The following is a 16,966-nucleotide window of genomic DNA, read 5'->3' on the forward strand; positions in this document are numbered from 1 at the left end:
CAATGTTTCCCTTCTACCAGAGTCTAAAGTCAATAATTGATCTGTCAGGATGTTGTATTCTCTCATTTCTTTTCAAGTATTAGTCGAATGGTAAATATCTGTTCGATAATTGATCGATTTTACCTATATCCGGGCTGATAATCTCCAATAATTTCATCTGCGTATGGAGTAAATCTTGCTAATACAATGTTTAAGAGGATTTATTGGATGTTGACAGAAATGCCTCGATAATTATTAAATCTGTTTTGCTGCTTTTCTTCTGAACTGGAACAATGATTGATTCTCTTCACTCTTGTGGTAATTCCTCATTGTTCCAGATAAGGAGAATTAGTTTGTGTATCTTGCTCTACAATTTTTCCCCTCCAGCTAAAATTAAGTCAACCAGAATTTCGTCTACACCCGGAGATGTGTGTTTATTTTTTTTAAATAGCGATTTTATTTCTGTCTGGTTAGGTTCTGGAATATACGGTTATGCTGCATTCATTTCACTTTCTCCACGCCCATTATTTTTTGGCTATGTGTTAAGCAAATCGTCAAAGAAATCTGTCCATCTATTTAAGATGCTATCTGTATCAGTGCGGAGCTCCTTCCTGGCTAAGGTTAGCGTACGCGCCTTTGGCGTGGGAGACCCGGGTTCGATTCCCGGCGGGTGCTCATGTGGTTCGGATTCCACGTTAATCAGTAGGTCCACGTCTCATATAGCCTCGCTGCTGAACGGGACGTTAAACTAAAAATCAACTCATCAACTCAACTGCATCAGTGCGAACTGCTTCTTTAGGTTTCTTTAATATATAAGCACGAAGTTGATAGCCTTTTTAAAGTTCGTTGATGCATTTATACATGCCCCGAATGTTTTTGTTTTCACTATTATCTTTAAGTTAATTAATTTTAACTTTCAAAAGCCGCGTTTCTTTGTTCTAAAAGTTTTAGAAGTTTTCTGCCAGATGGCAATGAAATTTTATATAGTTATTTCATTCGGATTTTGTAGCCAACGCAGTTTCTTCTGTTTTCTCTTCTCTGCTACTTTAGTACATTCCTGGTTGAAACATGGTTTGTTCCTACGTATTTCTGCGTGCTCCTGTGTTTCTTTTGCTGAAATTTTAATGTTATCTTTAATTTCAACCAAGTATCTTGAACACTAGTGAACTCCGAACCTTCTAAAACCGAGAATCTATTCGACACTTCAATCTAGCTCCCCTCTCACCTGACTCTCCTCTATTAAAAAAAAAATATCACTCGGTTTTCAGATATTGACTATTTCCTTTATTCAACAATAGTCTCTCTCTTACTATCACAATCAACTCCTCTGAACGACTGAACATCAGTTGTGCTAGACTGTTCTTTTCTGTCTACTAAAACATGATCAGTTTGAATATGTGTTTTTCCATCTGATGAGGTCCAAGTATATTTATGAATGTCGCGATCTTAGAATTTTGTAATCTTCACGATAAGGTTTCTGGATATTGCATAGTTCATGAGTCTAACGCCGTTGTCACAACCTTCTTTATGCAAACATTTATTCCCTATAATCGGTTTGAAAATACTCTCTGGTCCTACCTTCGCATTAAAACCGCCTAACAGAATTTTCATATGGTATTGCAGGAGATGATCAAATACCCGTTCTATTCTTTCGTAAAAATTGTATTTTTTAAATCGCCATCCTTATTTTCTGTTGGGGCATGTGCATTTAAAATAATAATATTACACCACCGACCCTTAAGAGAAGTAAAAGAAAATCTATCATTAACAAATTTAACCTATATAATTGCTGATACTACGTATTCGTTTGTGAACGGAAAGACCTGTTTCTAGTTGGTAATTTTTAATTTGTTCTCCGTAAAAGAACGTAAAATTTCCCGACTTGACTCCTCCGTTTCCTTCTCATCTAACTTCTTGATATCCCACTAGGTCCAATTTCTATTTATAAACTCATTTTTTACAAATTTTAACGCACCTGTCCTATAGAGACTTCTTATGTTTTATGTTCCAAATCTCATGTCGATTTTACTTTGCGGAGTTCGTGCCAAGTTATCAGTTCTGATCCGAGAATTCTGCGAACTTATCTGAGAAATCCTTTTTTTTTTTTAATGGATGAGGTTGTTAGCCTCATACCAAATTCTCAAGCTGGATTATCACCCCTTGTCTGTCCGCGACTGCTTACTCAGTATATTCACAGCTAGCCTCTATATCCCAGAGGCCTTCTCGATCCACAACCTGAGGAAGCGCCGTGCAGTGGTGACAGGAAGACCACATTTTACGGAAATTAATACAACTTTATTTCAGAAATACAACAGGTACTGATTACCCGAATGTTGCTTTAAAGCACACAGGAACAATCAATATGCTCGGATATATGGATGCATATTAAGACTGTGAATGCTTCGATGTCGTAAAAATCGTAAATTATCGTGTCAGTGTAATATTACATAAATGCATCGTACGTTTGACTATCCGAACTATTCTTGATGTATCACATTTTTTCGTTTTATAGCTATACTAGCAGCGTTCACCCCGCTTCGCTGCGGTCACCCCGGAACGCAATAAACTTTGTTACTTAGATAATTTTTACTTTTTCGCTTTCAAGTGATATGATAAAAACCATAGAAGATTGCAGTAAATCTTAACATTATATCGCCTGTCATTTATGTTAACCCGCCCCGCTTCGCTGCGGTCATCCCGGTGCTGGCATATTGTAAAAGTGTCTGTAAAAATAAGCAAATCAATTAAAAAATTTTAAACAGAAGATTCAAGCTATTTTCCGCTGTATATCGCCTGTCATTTATGTTAACCCGCCGAGTGACACGTCATGCGGGTTGCATATAAATACGTTTATTTTTACCTATGATGAACTAACAAAGGATTTGTGGACACCTGAATGGTCAATTATCTCAAGACACTGGTAATTAAAAATTAAAGTGATATGATAAAAACCATCTAGGGTCCAAATCCTAATAACCCCCCAAAAATGAAAGAAATTGGTTCAGCCGTATTAGCGTGATGAGCGGACAAAGGATTTTGTACGTTCTCTTTTATATATATAGATAATTTTCTGAAAGTACTTGAGAACAAGATCCTGAGACGAATATTCGGAGCCAAGAGGAACGGGAATGGGGAATGACGGAAACTTCATAACAAGGAACTACATAATTTATACGGTTTAACCAACATTGTTAGGGTCGTCAAGTCTAGGAGGCTTAGATGGGCAGGTCATGTAGCTAGAATGGAAAAAAGTAGAAACGCTTTCAAAGTTTTGACTGGTAGACCATTCGGAAAACGAGCATTAGGAAGACCTAGGCGCAGATGGGAGGACAATATTCAGATGGATCTCGCAGAGATTGGAATACAAAGTAGAAACTGGATGCAGTTAGCTAAGGATAGAAGTCAGTGGAGAGCTTTTGTGAACCTCCGGGTTCCATAGGCCATAAAGTTAGTTAGTTAGTTAGATTATACTCTTTGCCTGTTCTCTGCAAATAGCAACTGTATGAATATATAATACAAAACTGAAATACAGAAGAATAAAATTAAAAAATAATGTGATATTTCGCAGCGCATCTTATGTAAAGGGCGCCTTGTATTCTTCATAGGTTCAGTACTACCAGTCAGTATTTGAATTTATTAAACAAAGCAGGTATACAGGATAACTAAAACCACTTATCTATAATGTGATATTTCGTAGGGCGCCTTATGTAAAGGGCGCACTGTACCTTTCACGGGTTCTTCGCCAACAGTAACTGTGTGTATTTATTGTACAGAACTGTGCTAAACAGAAGAGTAAATAACATCGTTCATCTTTGATGTGGTCTCGGAAGGGCGCCTGATGTAAAGGGCGCACTGCACCTTCCAAGCGTTCTTTACCAGTAAAACTGTAAGAATTTATTACTAAAAACTTGTACCTTTATTTATACTGTGATATTCCGGAGGGCGCACCGGGACGCGTCCCGGTGTCCCGGTGGGCCAGCACGGGCCTGGTTGTGACGCAGAAGGATTCTGAGAACTTCTAGATAAGGAAATACATTTTGTACGTAAATTTACAGAACGAGACGAGTAGTGAGTCGTCGAGAATAGAGACAATAAAAAGGTTTCAGAGAATTGAGACGAGATGAGACTTCTACATAATTTACGAGACGAGATGATAAACCTTATTTCTCGTCTCGTCTCGTCTCATGGACAACACTAGTTTGCACCGAAAGATGTAAAAGAAACTCTCTTCAAATTTTATTTGAACATATTCATGGTAATATTATGCATGGAGTAGTCAATGATTTGTTCTATTTTAGATGATTCGGAGTAAGTTATACGATAGTATATTTAGTTTTCTTTGTTTAGGACGTATGTTAAGGAAATAATTCAGCAAATAGGCTGGAATATTGAGGATCTGATCCTCGCGAGGTCTCCCCTCACTTTCAAATAACCTCGTCCTCACTGATATGAGGGCGAGGGCGAGAGAAGGCGATGGACAACTCTCTTCGCGAGGGCGAGGGTGCTTGAGGGCGAGGACAAGTTTCCAGCACGAGGAAGAGGGTGAACGAGGGCGAGGGTTAACTGTCACTGCGAGGGCGATGGACAATTCCCTTCGCGAGGGCGAGGGTGAGTGGTGTCGGAGTAAAATAAACATATATGTTTTGGACTTCTTTTAAACTTGACAAAACTACCTTTGGTTGATATACAGATTCAGTTGGAGAACAGTTATAGAAATATGTTTAATATTTATATTTAAAATCCAACATATAGTTTGGCTACTATACCTTTGAAATCACAGTAATTACTTAATTTCTTAATGAATGAAAGTTCTGAATTTACACAAATACAGTATATAATGTGTGTGTATGAAGATAGATGAAAAATATCACAATAGATACGAATACACAAAAAGGATATAACATGTCGATACAAGTAGTAGATGGAGAAAGAACCCAATAAATTCCTTCAAATTGGAAGCACTTCATATATCAATGGAATTTTTAAAAATTCCTATTAGTGACCAGTCTTTGAAAAAGATGAAATTTGTTCAGCTAAGTTCTGACACCCTTCCTCTTCTACAACTGCTGTAAGTTCTAAAATGATATTATTCCTATTATTTACCTTCATTTTAATGTTCCCGCGCAAACAGAAGCTTGAGTGTGTCTCTTCACCTATCTCATTTTTATACTTTATTCTCACTGTCGGTTGAGTAAAAAAAGCGGGATTAACTAACCAAACTCATCATCATGAAAACGTCGAACACGTATTTCAGACTGAACATTTCTGATTTTGAAAACGCTCCTGCGTACACTATAAGTCATTACTCGGCATCTTGCATATCATATCGTCATTAAGGAATCATATATAGTAACTTTAAGTAGTAAGTAAACACTTATTGTAAGTCCTATTGAAACCATTGGCTTGCGAGCGAATCGAGCAGAAGATTTTTACCAAATGTATTTCTTTGCAAACCGAGGACAATATTAATTTAATAGCTTACCAATACTTTTACGGGGCGCCGCGACGTTTACTCTTTTCCAACACTTTCTCTTTCTGCTTGCTTATTCGGCGCCCTCTTGCCATCAGCACCCGGGGCAACAGCCCCGCTCGCCCCCCCCCCTAGCTATGGCTTTGCATGTGTAGTAGTTAGTTTTCTTAGTAAAGACTTCCTTTAGGTTACGAACTTAAGTCTGCAGCCTTCTCTAAAAATTTTAACAATTACATAATTGATTGGTTGATTATTGTGTGGTTAATGGAAGTCAGCAGTGAGTCTATTAGTTGCCGTCACAATATGGCCAATAAGGATGCGCACGAGTCGAGTCGAGATTTAAGCCTGTCTCGACTCGTCTCGAGAAAATCTTGTCTCGACTCGAAAATATGTTTCTATCTCGTATCGTGTATTGACTCGACAGTTTCTGTCTCGACTCGACTCGAAGTCAAGACAAGACGTCTCAAAATTCAAGACGAGACAAAATATACGAGTTAAAATATACGCACACATCAGCCAGAACATTATGACTTCCTACCTAATTGTCAGTGTTTCTACCTTTGGCATGGATAACAATGGCAACGCGTCTTGGCATGGACGCAATGATCCTTGAAAGGTCACTGGAGAGAGATGGCACCACATGCGTACACACAGGCCACCTAATTCCCGTAAATTCTCGGAATCCCATCTGCGTTCGATTGGGTTCAGATCCGGCGAATTGGGAGGCCAGCACATCATTTGGAACTTGCCCCTGTGTTCCTCGAACCACTCCATCACAATCCTGGCCTTGTGATATGGTGCATTATCTTGTCGAAAAATGCCACTACCGTTGGGAAACATGGTCGTCATGAAGGAGTGTACATAGTCTGCAAGCAGTCTGCGATATGCCTCGGCCGTCATGGTGCCCTGCTCGAGCTCCACTAGACACATGGATGCTCACGTGAATGTTTCCCAGAGGATAATCAAGCCGCCGCCAGCTTGTCTCCGTCCCGCAGTACAGGTGTCAAGGAGCTGTTCCCTTGGAACACAACGGATTAGCACCCTCCCATCGTCATGATGAAGAAGGTATCGGGATTCATCAGACAATGGAACGTTCTCTCACTGTGTCAAGGTTCAGTGACGATGGTCATGTGTTCATTTCAGTCGTAGTTGTCGATGTCGTGGTGTTAACATTCGCACATGGATGGTTATGGACTTCGGAGGCCCATCGTCAGGGGTGTTCGGTGTACTGTGTGTTGTCAGACACACTTGTACTTTACCCAGCAATAAAGTCTGATGTAAGTTCTGCCACAGTTCGCTCCCTGTCCTGTTTTACCAGTCTGCCCAGCCTATGACATCCGACATGTGTAATGAGGTGGGGGCGCCCAATCTCTAGACGTTTGGACGTCGTTTTCCCTTAGTTTCGTCACTTGTTGAAGACACTCACACAGCACTCCTCGAACACCCGACAAATCCTGCAGTTTCCGAAATTCTCCTGCCGAGTCTCCCGGTCATTACAATCTGCCCTCGGTGAAACTCAGATAGATCGCGCGCCTTCCTCATTCGACACACGGCCAGCACTCTAACTGATACTACATGCACCGTACGTGTGACTGACTAGCAGGCATTCGTCGGCAGGTGGCGCAGCTTTTGCCTGGACGAGTTTATATCGATAGTAGGTAGATAGTCACATGTTCTGGCTTATCAGTACACAATAAATAAATTTAAAATGTAGGAAATTTTCAACATTCTGATTAACTTGCCGGAAATTTCACAAGTTATTTCAAGGAGCAACTGACTTGAACAAAGCAACGGTTAGTTGATGAAGCAATCTTTTTTTGGGGGGGGGGGTAGGTGTGCGGCTTTGACATCAACAAATATTTCATGCCTTGTGAAATTTTGATGTTTAGTGCTCATCAATCGCACTTCTATGTTTTTCTAATTTTTTTCTAGTTCATGATAATAACATTGCGCAGTTCGATTACATGTTCACGTTTTCATTCAATCCAACTCAAGCCGCTTCAGATACTATATAGTTGTATTTGTTTATGAAGAATTAATTGCGTACCAGAAATACGCCCCAACAAAAAAATTCTGCGTGCTCATCTGCTCAGTATTCAAGGTTTTAATTACAACCTGAATTGTTAAAATGCGAACGTAAGTTGCATTAGATATCTAAGCAGTTCCTATGGATAATTCAAGCACATGCTAATTAAGGTCTTTCTAGTAGAGAGTAGAGACTTGCTCCATTTTCCTTTATTTTACAACAGCTTTCAAATTATGTGTTACTTAACCCCCCTTGTCATTTGAAACTTTTGAGTTGGATCCCTCTAGGACCTTGCGGGGAACCCTGGTTCAAACTTTTTACCTCAAAAAGTGTGCACTTGAAAATGATGGGATACGTGTTCACCGAGTTAAACATTTTCGTACCGATATTAATTTGTAGCCACTGGCCAACTGGCTACTGGCCAAACCACTGGCCCGTTGAACAATGGCTACCGGTTACTATTTGCTACCAAAATGTTTACCATCCTTTTAGATACTGATCAACACAAATATGATTTCTCCATGACTTACGGTTCCCGAGATATGTGTCCTTAAATTTCTGGAAATCAACCATTTTTTGGCCAATATCTCGGGAACGGTAAGAGTGACGCGAAAAATGTTATCACTTTCTCTGATACTTTTTGATCCTCTATCGAATGCAGTGTACAAAATTAAAAAAAATCACAAATAACAGACAGACGGACAGACAGACAGACAGACCCACAGACATAGAGAATTCAGTAACGAACTTTTTAAGTTCGTTGAATATGTTGTAACTCACGATATCCCGCCCGGTGGCACGTATAACTTCGGGATTCATCTAGTTATAACATATCAAATGCAAACACAATTGTCTCGTTCGGATCTCAGCGGAGCCACTCCCTTGTCAGTAAGCAACTGTCTTCTTCAATTAACAAGCTGCAATATCTCGAATTGTTTTCTTGGTAGATATATCCGGTAAACACGATAATTTATTGTAATACACGGTAATTGTAGTCTAAGATACACGATAACAAAAATATGGCTAAGAGACTAAGATAATAACATGCAAATGTCACACTGAAAAATAAAATCTTTCGAAAATTGCAAAAAGCAACCTGACATTCATGTTCACAGTGATACCTCATTATTTAATTTTAATGATTTCTTCATTATTTAATTCTGTGAAACTGTTAGAATTAATTATAGACTGTGTAGAAACGCTTTCAAAATGCATTAAAGTTATAAATGACAAGTAAAAGGTGCCTTGCTGAGCGTACCTTGTAGGGGCCCCCTCAAGTCTGCTCCGCCGCACCGCAGAGTCTGCGGGCCCTTTATTGCCGCCACTGGCTAATATGACTATGAAACAGATGTCAGGCAAGGACAACTAGCGGTGTTTTCCATATGATCAGACGATGACTTATTTATTTTGCACGAGCCATAGTAGAAGGCGGCATAGTTGAAGAAACTATACCCTCTCAGTAAATTTCCAAAGTAGATTCATTGACCTGAGTACCACATCTTGCCCACATTGTCCAAGAGTGGGATGGTTTGTTTCTAACTTTTCTACCGGAAAGCATTTGTCTGGAATGGTGTTTCGGAGACAATAAAATAAAGAAAGTATACTAGGCAGAGAAAGAGCAGGGAGGAGGGAGTGTACCAATTATTCCTTCCTTTTAAACTTTCCTTCGCCTTCTACAAGACAATGACCGTGCATTTTTTTAAAAATTTCCATTTTCTGCCTAGTCGTTCTAGAAACCGAGGAAGTTCTGGGGGATGTGAGAAAAAAACCTGTAGGATTTCAGAAATCTCTTGTTTGTCTTAGTTGCTAACAATATTGTTTCTCCATAAACTAGGCATTCCTGGTGCTCCCATGCAAAAAGCCATTCTGTTATGTAGACATTTTTGTATGCTATAAGCATATATCTTAAATAAAACATAGAATATGCTGAATATGCTCTTAAGCACTAATATTTGCATTAACCTTTGAAAAATGCATTTATATGTACTATAAAACTTCAAATTCGAGCTGTATTATTATTGTTAAAACCCCTACCAAGTCTAACAGAGATGCATATAAGCAAATAAAATATGCATTTGCATAAAAAATCCAATGTCTACTCATTACCAACCTTGTAAGTAGCATGGAAGTACAGTGCAGGGCATGCATCATTGTGTGTGGTGATCACAGAACCTTGTAAGAACCACCTGAGGAGAAATCATGAATCGCAGTGGCTTCAGCGTTGACTTTGAATAAAAGTGTCATTTTTTTCTAATCATGTGTTTCTTTGTATTACTTCCTGTATCACACTTTCTATGTATGGTTCAAGTTCCACCAATCTATGCCACTTCGGGCATACGAACTCTTACTTTCGCAAATGACATAGCACGCGGAATTTACTTTTGTCCTAAGAGTTGCACAACAGTGTATAGATGCAGAAGTGTCCGATTCACGTGAGGAAGAATAACGTTTAATGAATAAAGTCCCAGAAATTTCAGTGTTATACGAAATCCTTCTTTCTTCCTTCAAAAACGGGAAAGCTGGAATACGTGTTTGCTCATTCTTATTCAGGAGCTTATAATCAATAATTCACGTCTCTTATTTACATCCTCACATTCTCTGAATCCTCACATTCAGCATTATGTGCTTATAAGATCTGAAGTTAGAGCAGTATAGGAATTACTGTTTCTTACTTCATGAGCGAAGTATTTGCATCCTGGATTTCACACCTCCAACTCAGGCTTCCAACCACAACTTAAAATAGAGGAGGGCAAGATAATTTTGGGCGGCTAACTCGAAATGAAATCTTTCAGTATTACTTCACGTCGCACGTTTTGCCCTGTAAACTAAAAAAATGAAGTAAGTGGGAGGAAACTAGAGGACCATGAGAAAGTTCACATACACGGTGTTTCTGTGCCACAAAGCCCACTTGGCACCAGCTGGGATCGAATCAGAGTCCTCACACACCAAGGGTGAAGGCTGTGCCACTGAGTCATAGCGACCCCGGGACTAGGTCGAGTCCACTTTACGTTCATAGTACATAAATGTTACGATTATGAAGCCTTCGAAATGCATTAAACAATTAGCTCGATTTGATTGTGAACTTATATTAATAGTCTTTGTGTTAATTTAAAACTGATTACTAAGGCCCGGATTTTTATGTTTTTACATATTTTTTCCTTTGTATGTACGCTGGTGAAAATATGAAATGTTCGCAAATTACGAAGTAAGGAGCCATATAAACCAAAATCACGTTACATATTTTTACATATTTTGAAGTCTGTTACATATTTTCCGTCTACTGTACATATTTTTAAATAAATTCAGTTTTCTGACTTCTTTTCGCTAATTTTCTTTAAATAATACGCAAATAAAAGTAGGCTTATATATGTAATAATAACTCAAAAAGTACTTTATTTAAATATCTGTATTTTTTTCCTCTCACTTTGTTCAACCGATTTGGATTGAGGGAAAGCTGGGTTAAACCAAATCGTACACTCTACAATATGAAAAAAAAAAAACGTCGTCAGTTACCGCTTCCAATCCTGAAAAAAATCTTTTCTTATATATAAATAAAGAAAACAATATAAGGATTTTTGTGCTTATCGCCTTTGCAAGCAGACGCCACTCGGATGTGTGCCGACAAAACAAACTAAAACGCATACAGTTGGCTGGCTTTCTCACCTTTTTTGTATGTGCAACCTCTACGGAAATACAAGAAACTCAACATTGTGCAGGGAGAAACAGGTGCGAAAATTGCTCGAAAGTTCCAGTCAGTTTTGAAGAGGAATCCAGGATACCTAACATTGAGGACTGCATGCAGGATATTGGATGTAGAGGAAACGGAGGCACCTGAGGAAATCAGTCCTGGAAAATGTCATTTGCTTAAGTTCGCGCCTGTCACTTCCTGCGACGTGGAGAGGTCTTTCTTAGCCTATAAAAGGATCCTGACTGACCAACGACTCTCTTTAGCTCCTGAACAACTGGAAAAGTATGTAGTGGTTCATTGAGCATCAGCAAAGTAAGCGCTTTTTTTTCTAAGATTTTTTCATCATATACAATAATGTGGTTTTCATTTTTTCAGAGACAATTTCATTTGTTACTAGTAAAAGTTTGAAGTATCTGTGGCAAGTTAGAGATTTTTTCGAATACCATCATATAAAATACTTAGTGGCTCATGGTGCGCTCCGAAAGTAAGCGCTCGTTATTTTAAATATTTTTTTCTCTTTTGATATTCAATAATGTGATTTTCATTTCTCCACGAGACAATTTTATTTGTTCTTAGTGAAAATTTGAACATATTAGTGACAAGTTAGTGACAAAGTTTTTCCATTGCGTAAAATTATTTAATGGTTCATTGTTCGTCCCAAAAGTAAGTGCCTTTTGTTTAAATAAATATTTTTTTGTGTTTATATGTTCAATAATGTGATTTTTAATTTCTTTATACATATTTTCATTTGTTTCTTCTGAAAATGTGTATGTATCTGTAGGAAGTTATTTACACTTGTTAAGCTTTTATTACATAAATATGTTACAGCATATTAATTAGCTAAGAAAATAGCACAGACACAAAATAAACACAAAAAATATTTTTACATATTTTCATATTTTTAACATATTTCTTACATATTTAATTGATTTTTGCTACATATTTATGTACATATTTCGGTACTTTGGACTACATAAAAATCCGGGCCTTACTGATTACAAAATGAATCCGTAATTTTATTAGTTTATATAAAATATACTCCCAGCACAAAACAAAACTATTTGGAATTATTATGAGAAGAAAATAGCGTTGCAACCAGAAGAGTAAAGTGAGGAGTGTATTTCTCTTACAATGAACTGCTTTGATGCCAAGTGGTCTAACTCAAAATTTAAATATTCCAGGAGTGAAAGTTGAAGTTCAATATCTCATGAACAATCCATATTTCTTTTACGTTAGGAACCAAAACCATGACTACTGTACATAGTTTATTGTTTTATTTAGTGTTTACAAGACTCCTTTTAAAAATACCTATCTATAGAAGTGAAAGATACCTGTACTAGTTCTTGGCATCCAAGCAGTCCATTTATAGTAATATACTATGTAAAATAGTCTCGGGTCATAATATGTGATGTACAACAAATGTTACATTATATATTATCCGTAACACGTGATATGCTGCAACACTTTAAAGCTTCAAAATAGTTCGGGAAGCAAATAATCTAGAAGTTATGTAGCCCTATTGCGTTCATGGAAATGAAAACACAATAGTTATAACTATGCTAAATTACTATAGACTGCCAATTGCTCATTCAAAGAATTTATGATGTTCACTTTATCGCAATGGTTTTATACAAACTAGATATAGGCTACGGATAATAGTTTTATACAAACTAGATAATCAAACATTATTATATTTGAAGTACAAACAAATATCACAACATTAATTATTAGTTTTAATTAACTGAATTGAGTTGAAAATTAAAATTAAATACGTTTGTCTCGACTCATTTCGAATTTTACAAAGTGTGTCCCAACTCGAATCTCGACTCGAATTCGAGTCGAGATAGGTCTCGACTCGTGCGCATCCCTAATGGCCAATAGCCGACACATTTTGTGCATTAAAGATTAAAACAAAATTGTGAAAATTTCAAGTTCAAGTATAAGACATTAAACAAAACTGTAACAAAAAAAACCCAACGCAATGTACAAACATCAAAATAATAAATAACAAAATATAAATTGTATACCTAAAAATAAGTCAAAATAACTATAAGAGATGTACATTCATGTCCAAAATTATTGTCGCATGTCTATAAATATGTTGTTGTAGGAATATAATTTGATAACGAATTCGCCCGGTATTTCTTATGATGTGTATAATCGGCAAAGACATGTATGAAGCAAATTTCATGTCAAAAGAGCAGTAAATAAGTACAATATAACGAATATAAAACTTTCTTGTCCGTTTAGCAACATTTTGTTTAACAACATTCCAATTTTCCTATTTATAATTCTTTTCCTACGAAATTTACCACACATATACATTTCCCGATTATACACATAGTATCAATATTAAAAGTACCATGCAAAATAATTATCAAATTATATTCTTACAAGAAGACAGTTATAGATATGCGACAATCATTTTGGGTATGAGTGTATATGAACTTACGTTGTTTTTAAATACGAAACTTACACAGGTTACAAACAACTATAAAAGAAAAATAATAAACTGCATATAGTACCTAAGTATTATCGGTCAAAATTGTAAATGTCGAATGTTTGTGAGTCTGGTGTCCTTGCACTGACTGTTATAGAGAATATGAGAACTAAATTTCTAACATTTTGTGTGGAGAGGCAATGAATGTCTGGAATACATTACGTAAGACCATAAAACAAAGAGAAACATCATGGGAGATTTAAGATGGAAACCCAGAATTCAATTGCCGTAAGGAGATAAATAACCACATTCAGGGTAAAGTAGTGCCGTTCCTGGTAGTCCAGTTTCTAGTGTTTGCGCCTTTAGTGTACGTAGTCCTGGGTTTTATTCCAGGTAGAAGAGTTTGTAATTTTAACTGTTTTAGGTGTTGGTGTCCTTGACCTTAAGAGTTAATGAATGAAAGTGAAATAACATAAATAATGAGGGAAAGTGAAATTAGGAAAATGAATTTAGTGAGGAATGTTGGTTAATCGTATTTTTTTAAAAAAAATAGTTAAGACAGCTAACTACGTCTTTTAAGAACCATAGTTCAAACCCACTCCAATGTTCTTTCTTACATTTTTTTTATTTTTACGATTCTTCATAGGCCAAAAGTTTTAGTATTTTACTATAAAGGAAGGTTAGAAAGGCACTGGAAGAAGAATAGATTTTGGAGATCCCAACAAGGATGCATAAGAATCATATTGTATTTTAATATAATCAGTGAACTGTAGACCAGCTGCTATTTTTCCTTGTTTTGCTTTAACTATATTTTTTAAAGTTATATGTTCTCATCCAAGTAACACTCTTATGCGCATTTCCGTTTTTTAAACTTTTTCTTTTCAAAAGTCTAACATGTTTACGACAATTTGTTTAATTTTCCACTAGAGTTTCGCAAAAGATGATATATATGTCTGAATATTTGGTACTACTTTATCAGACGGTTCTGTTAAATTAAATTAACACAGTAGTAACAAAATTTTACAGCCTTAAAATGTGGTCCTCAACAAAGGAAAGTTCATTATGCATCCTTTAACTAAGCTACAAGATGTCTACATCAGCCTTTAAAACGGCATTTCAGAACAAACGAATGAAAGAGATGGTTTTAGAGCTATAAAGCTTGTAAATATCGTTCCTTTTTTCTCTTTGAATGGAAAGAGTATATTACGTTACATGGACAGCTTTAGACAAGGAGAGGAGGAGGGCGAGTTAGATTGAATACCAGTAGCAAATAGTCGATCGAGAGTGTGTTTCTGAGTGCATAAGCACACAGCGCAAGAGTTTGCTAGTAATTTGAACTTAAACTTCTTGTAACATTTTCCACGCCGCGAACTGTACAATAAATTGTTAAAATTTTCCAAATTTGATCGTCAATTTATGTGTAGTAGGTAGTATGAGAAGAGTATTGTTTGATAGAAGTCTGCTAGATTATTCGTAGCATTTTTTAAGAAGTGTGAGGATCTTAGTAAATTTTCGTGCTAAGGAAGGTCTGTCTCTGTATATATATGATTTTGTATATTTTCTTTCCTACTAATTTGTATATATTTACTTCTGTCTGCAAGACAAGAAGTACTTTCTTGTATTTAATGTAATTAACAGATGATAAGCGTTTTTATCCTCTCCTGTCTATGTTTCCTTTCTCAGATATTATTATCTATTATTATTATATAGTTAAACCTTAGGTATTTCAAATATTTTTAAATCTACATAATAAAACCTTTAACTCAGAAAATATTAAATAAATTAGAACCTTAAAATACTGAGGATTTTATATTGAAACGGAGCGTAACTAGAATATTACTTACCTTTCAATTATAATATTTTCGATGTCATCAACACGTTCTACACCATTAGGCATTGGTAGAAGCGTCTGTCCCAGCATTTGCCCTTTAACTTTATACACAAGATTCTTAAATTCATGCAAATGTTCTTGTATGTCTTTACTAACAACACTTGGCCAACTTGCACTATTCATTTCATTCGAGAAGATGGGAAGAAGAACCTAAAGAGAACAAAAATAATACAATGTATTTTCGCCAGAGTTTTACTAAGATTTACCGAACTATACTGTGGATTAAGAAAGGTGGGTGATTTTCTTCACGAGGAATAAATGCTATTCGATAGATTCTATCTCTGACAATCACAGATAAATTAGTTTATTACTATGAGCAGGCGACACTACCTCCAAGATAGGCACAACTTTTATGAATACATATAGCCTATTTGAATCCTTGGAACTTTAACCATCAACTCAGTAAAAATATACTTTCGAAAATCACTCAAATACAACTTAACTTTTCCTACTACGTTATATACATGAAACACAGGCACGTAGCCAAGGGGGGGGGGGGGTCCGGGGGGTCCGGACCCCTCCCCTTCGAGACCAGAAATGAAAAAATTAAGGAAGGATAAAACAAAATGAAATGACAAAAAGGAAGGATCAGCGTTAAAAATTAAAAAAGAGAACTACAGGAATCTTTTGCTTACTCTTTTTTATGAGGAGATTTGTATTTCTTGCAATAGGGTGGCAAGGTAAGTGAGGTATTCTGGAAGAGTCAGGAAATTTGAAATTTCAAGAAAAGTTATGGAATTCTCAGAATTCCTGCTACTAGTCAGGGAGATTTCAAGCTTTCGAAAGCATAAGTTCAGTTGTGTAACAGCGTGGACATTTTTAATCATAACTTTTCATCATCGCATCCTTGCAGTATCAAACATGTTATTTCAAGGACAATTTTCTGTTGCTCCTTTAACCTGTCATTTGGAACCGACAGTAGTTGACGGAATAATAAAAACAAAAAAAAAAAGTGTTGAAAGTTCTGTTAGCATTTGATTCAACAGAGAACGGAACACATATATTTTAAAATAGTTGAATATACACATGCTTCGCACAGGGGCTGTATTTGGAAGTGAACGCCTGTGGGAGTATCAACATTGATCTCAGCGACCGCGAAAACTATGGATTTGATACTAATATCGGTCATTTTGGGCTAGTTTTTACATGTCTCGGTATCCACCCCCCGCTGACTCCCGGCCAGCATCCTTGCAAGTCATCGCTAATGGAAGAGTCACCATTGATTTCAGCGACCGCAAAAGCTATGGATCGGTCATTCTGGATTACTTTTACATGTCTTGGTATCTCATCCCCCTCCAGTGACCCCCGGCCCGGAGCCGAATAGCGTGAATTTAATGCGATTGGAGTTTCACCATTGATTTCAGCGACCTCGAAAATATGCATTCGACATGAATAGCTCAAATGGTAGAGTGTTGGTTTCGCATTCGGGAGTTCGTGGCTACGAATCCCGCTGCCTACCATCCTGTCTGAGA

At 36.9% G+C, this 16,966-nt stretch overlaps 1 protein-coding gene across 1 annotated transcript in view; it reads right to left on the reverse strand.

Moving 5' to 3' along the window:
• Nucleotides 1-16,966, reverse strand: part of LOC145694826 (dynein beta chain, ciliary-like) — a 614,922-nt gene that overhangs the window by 533,678 nt on the left and 64,278 nt on the right. The window contains exon 3 of the mRNA XM_081771484.1: nt 15,448-15,644. Coding sequence (XP_081627610.1) covers nt 15,448-15,644 — 197 coding nt within the window. The remainder of the gene's footprint in view (nt 1-15,447; nt 15,645-16,966) is intronic.

Source organism: Thermobia domestica, chromosome 9 (assembly GCF_964235325.1).
Source record: "Thermobia domestica chromosome 9, izTheDome1.hap1.1, whole genome shotgun sequence".
NCBI classification, from domain to species: Eukaryota; Metazoa; Arthropoda; class Insecta; order Zygentoma; family Lepismatidae; genus Thermobia; species Thermobia domestica.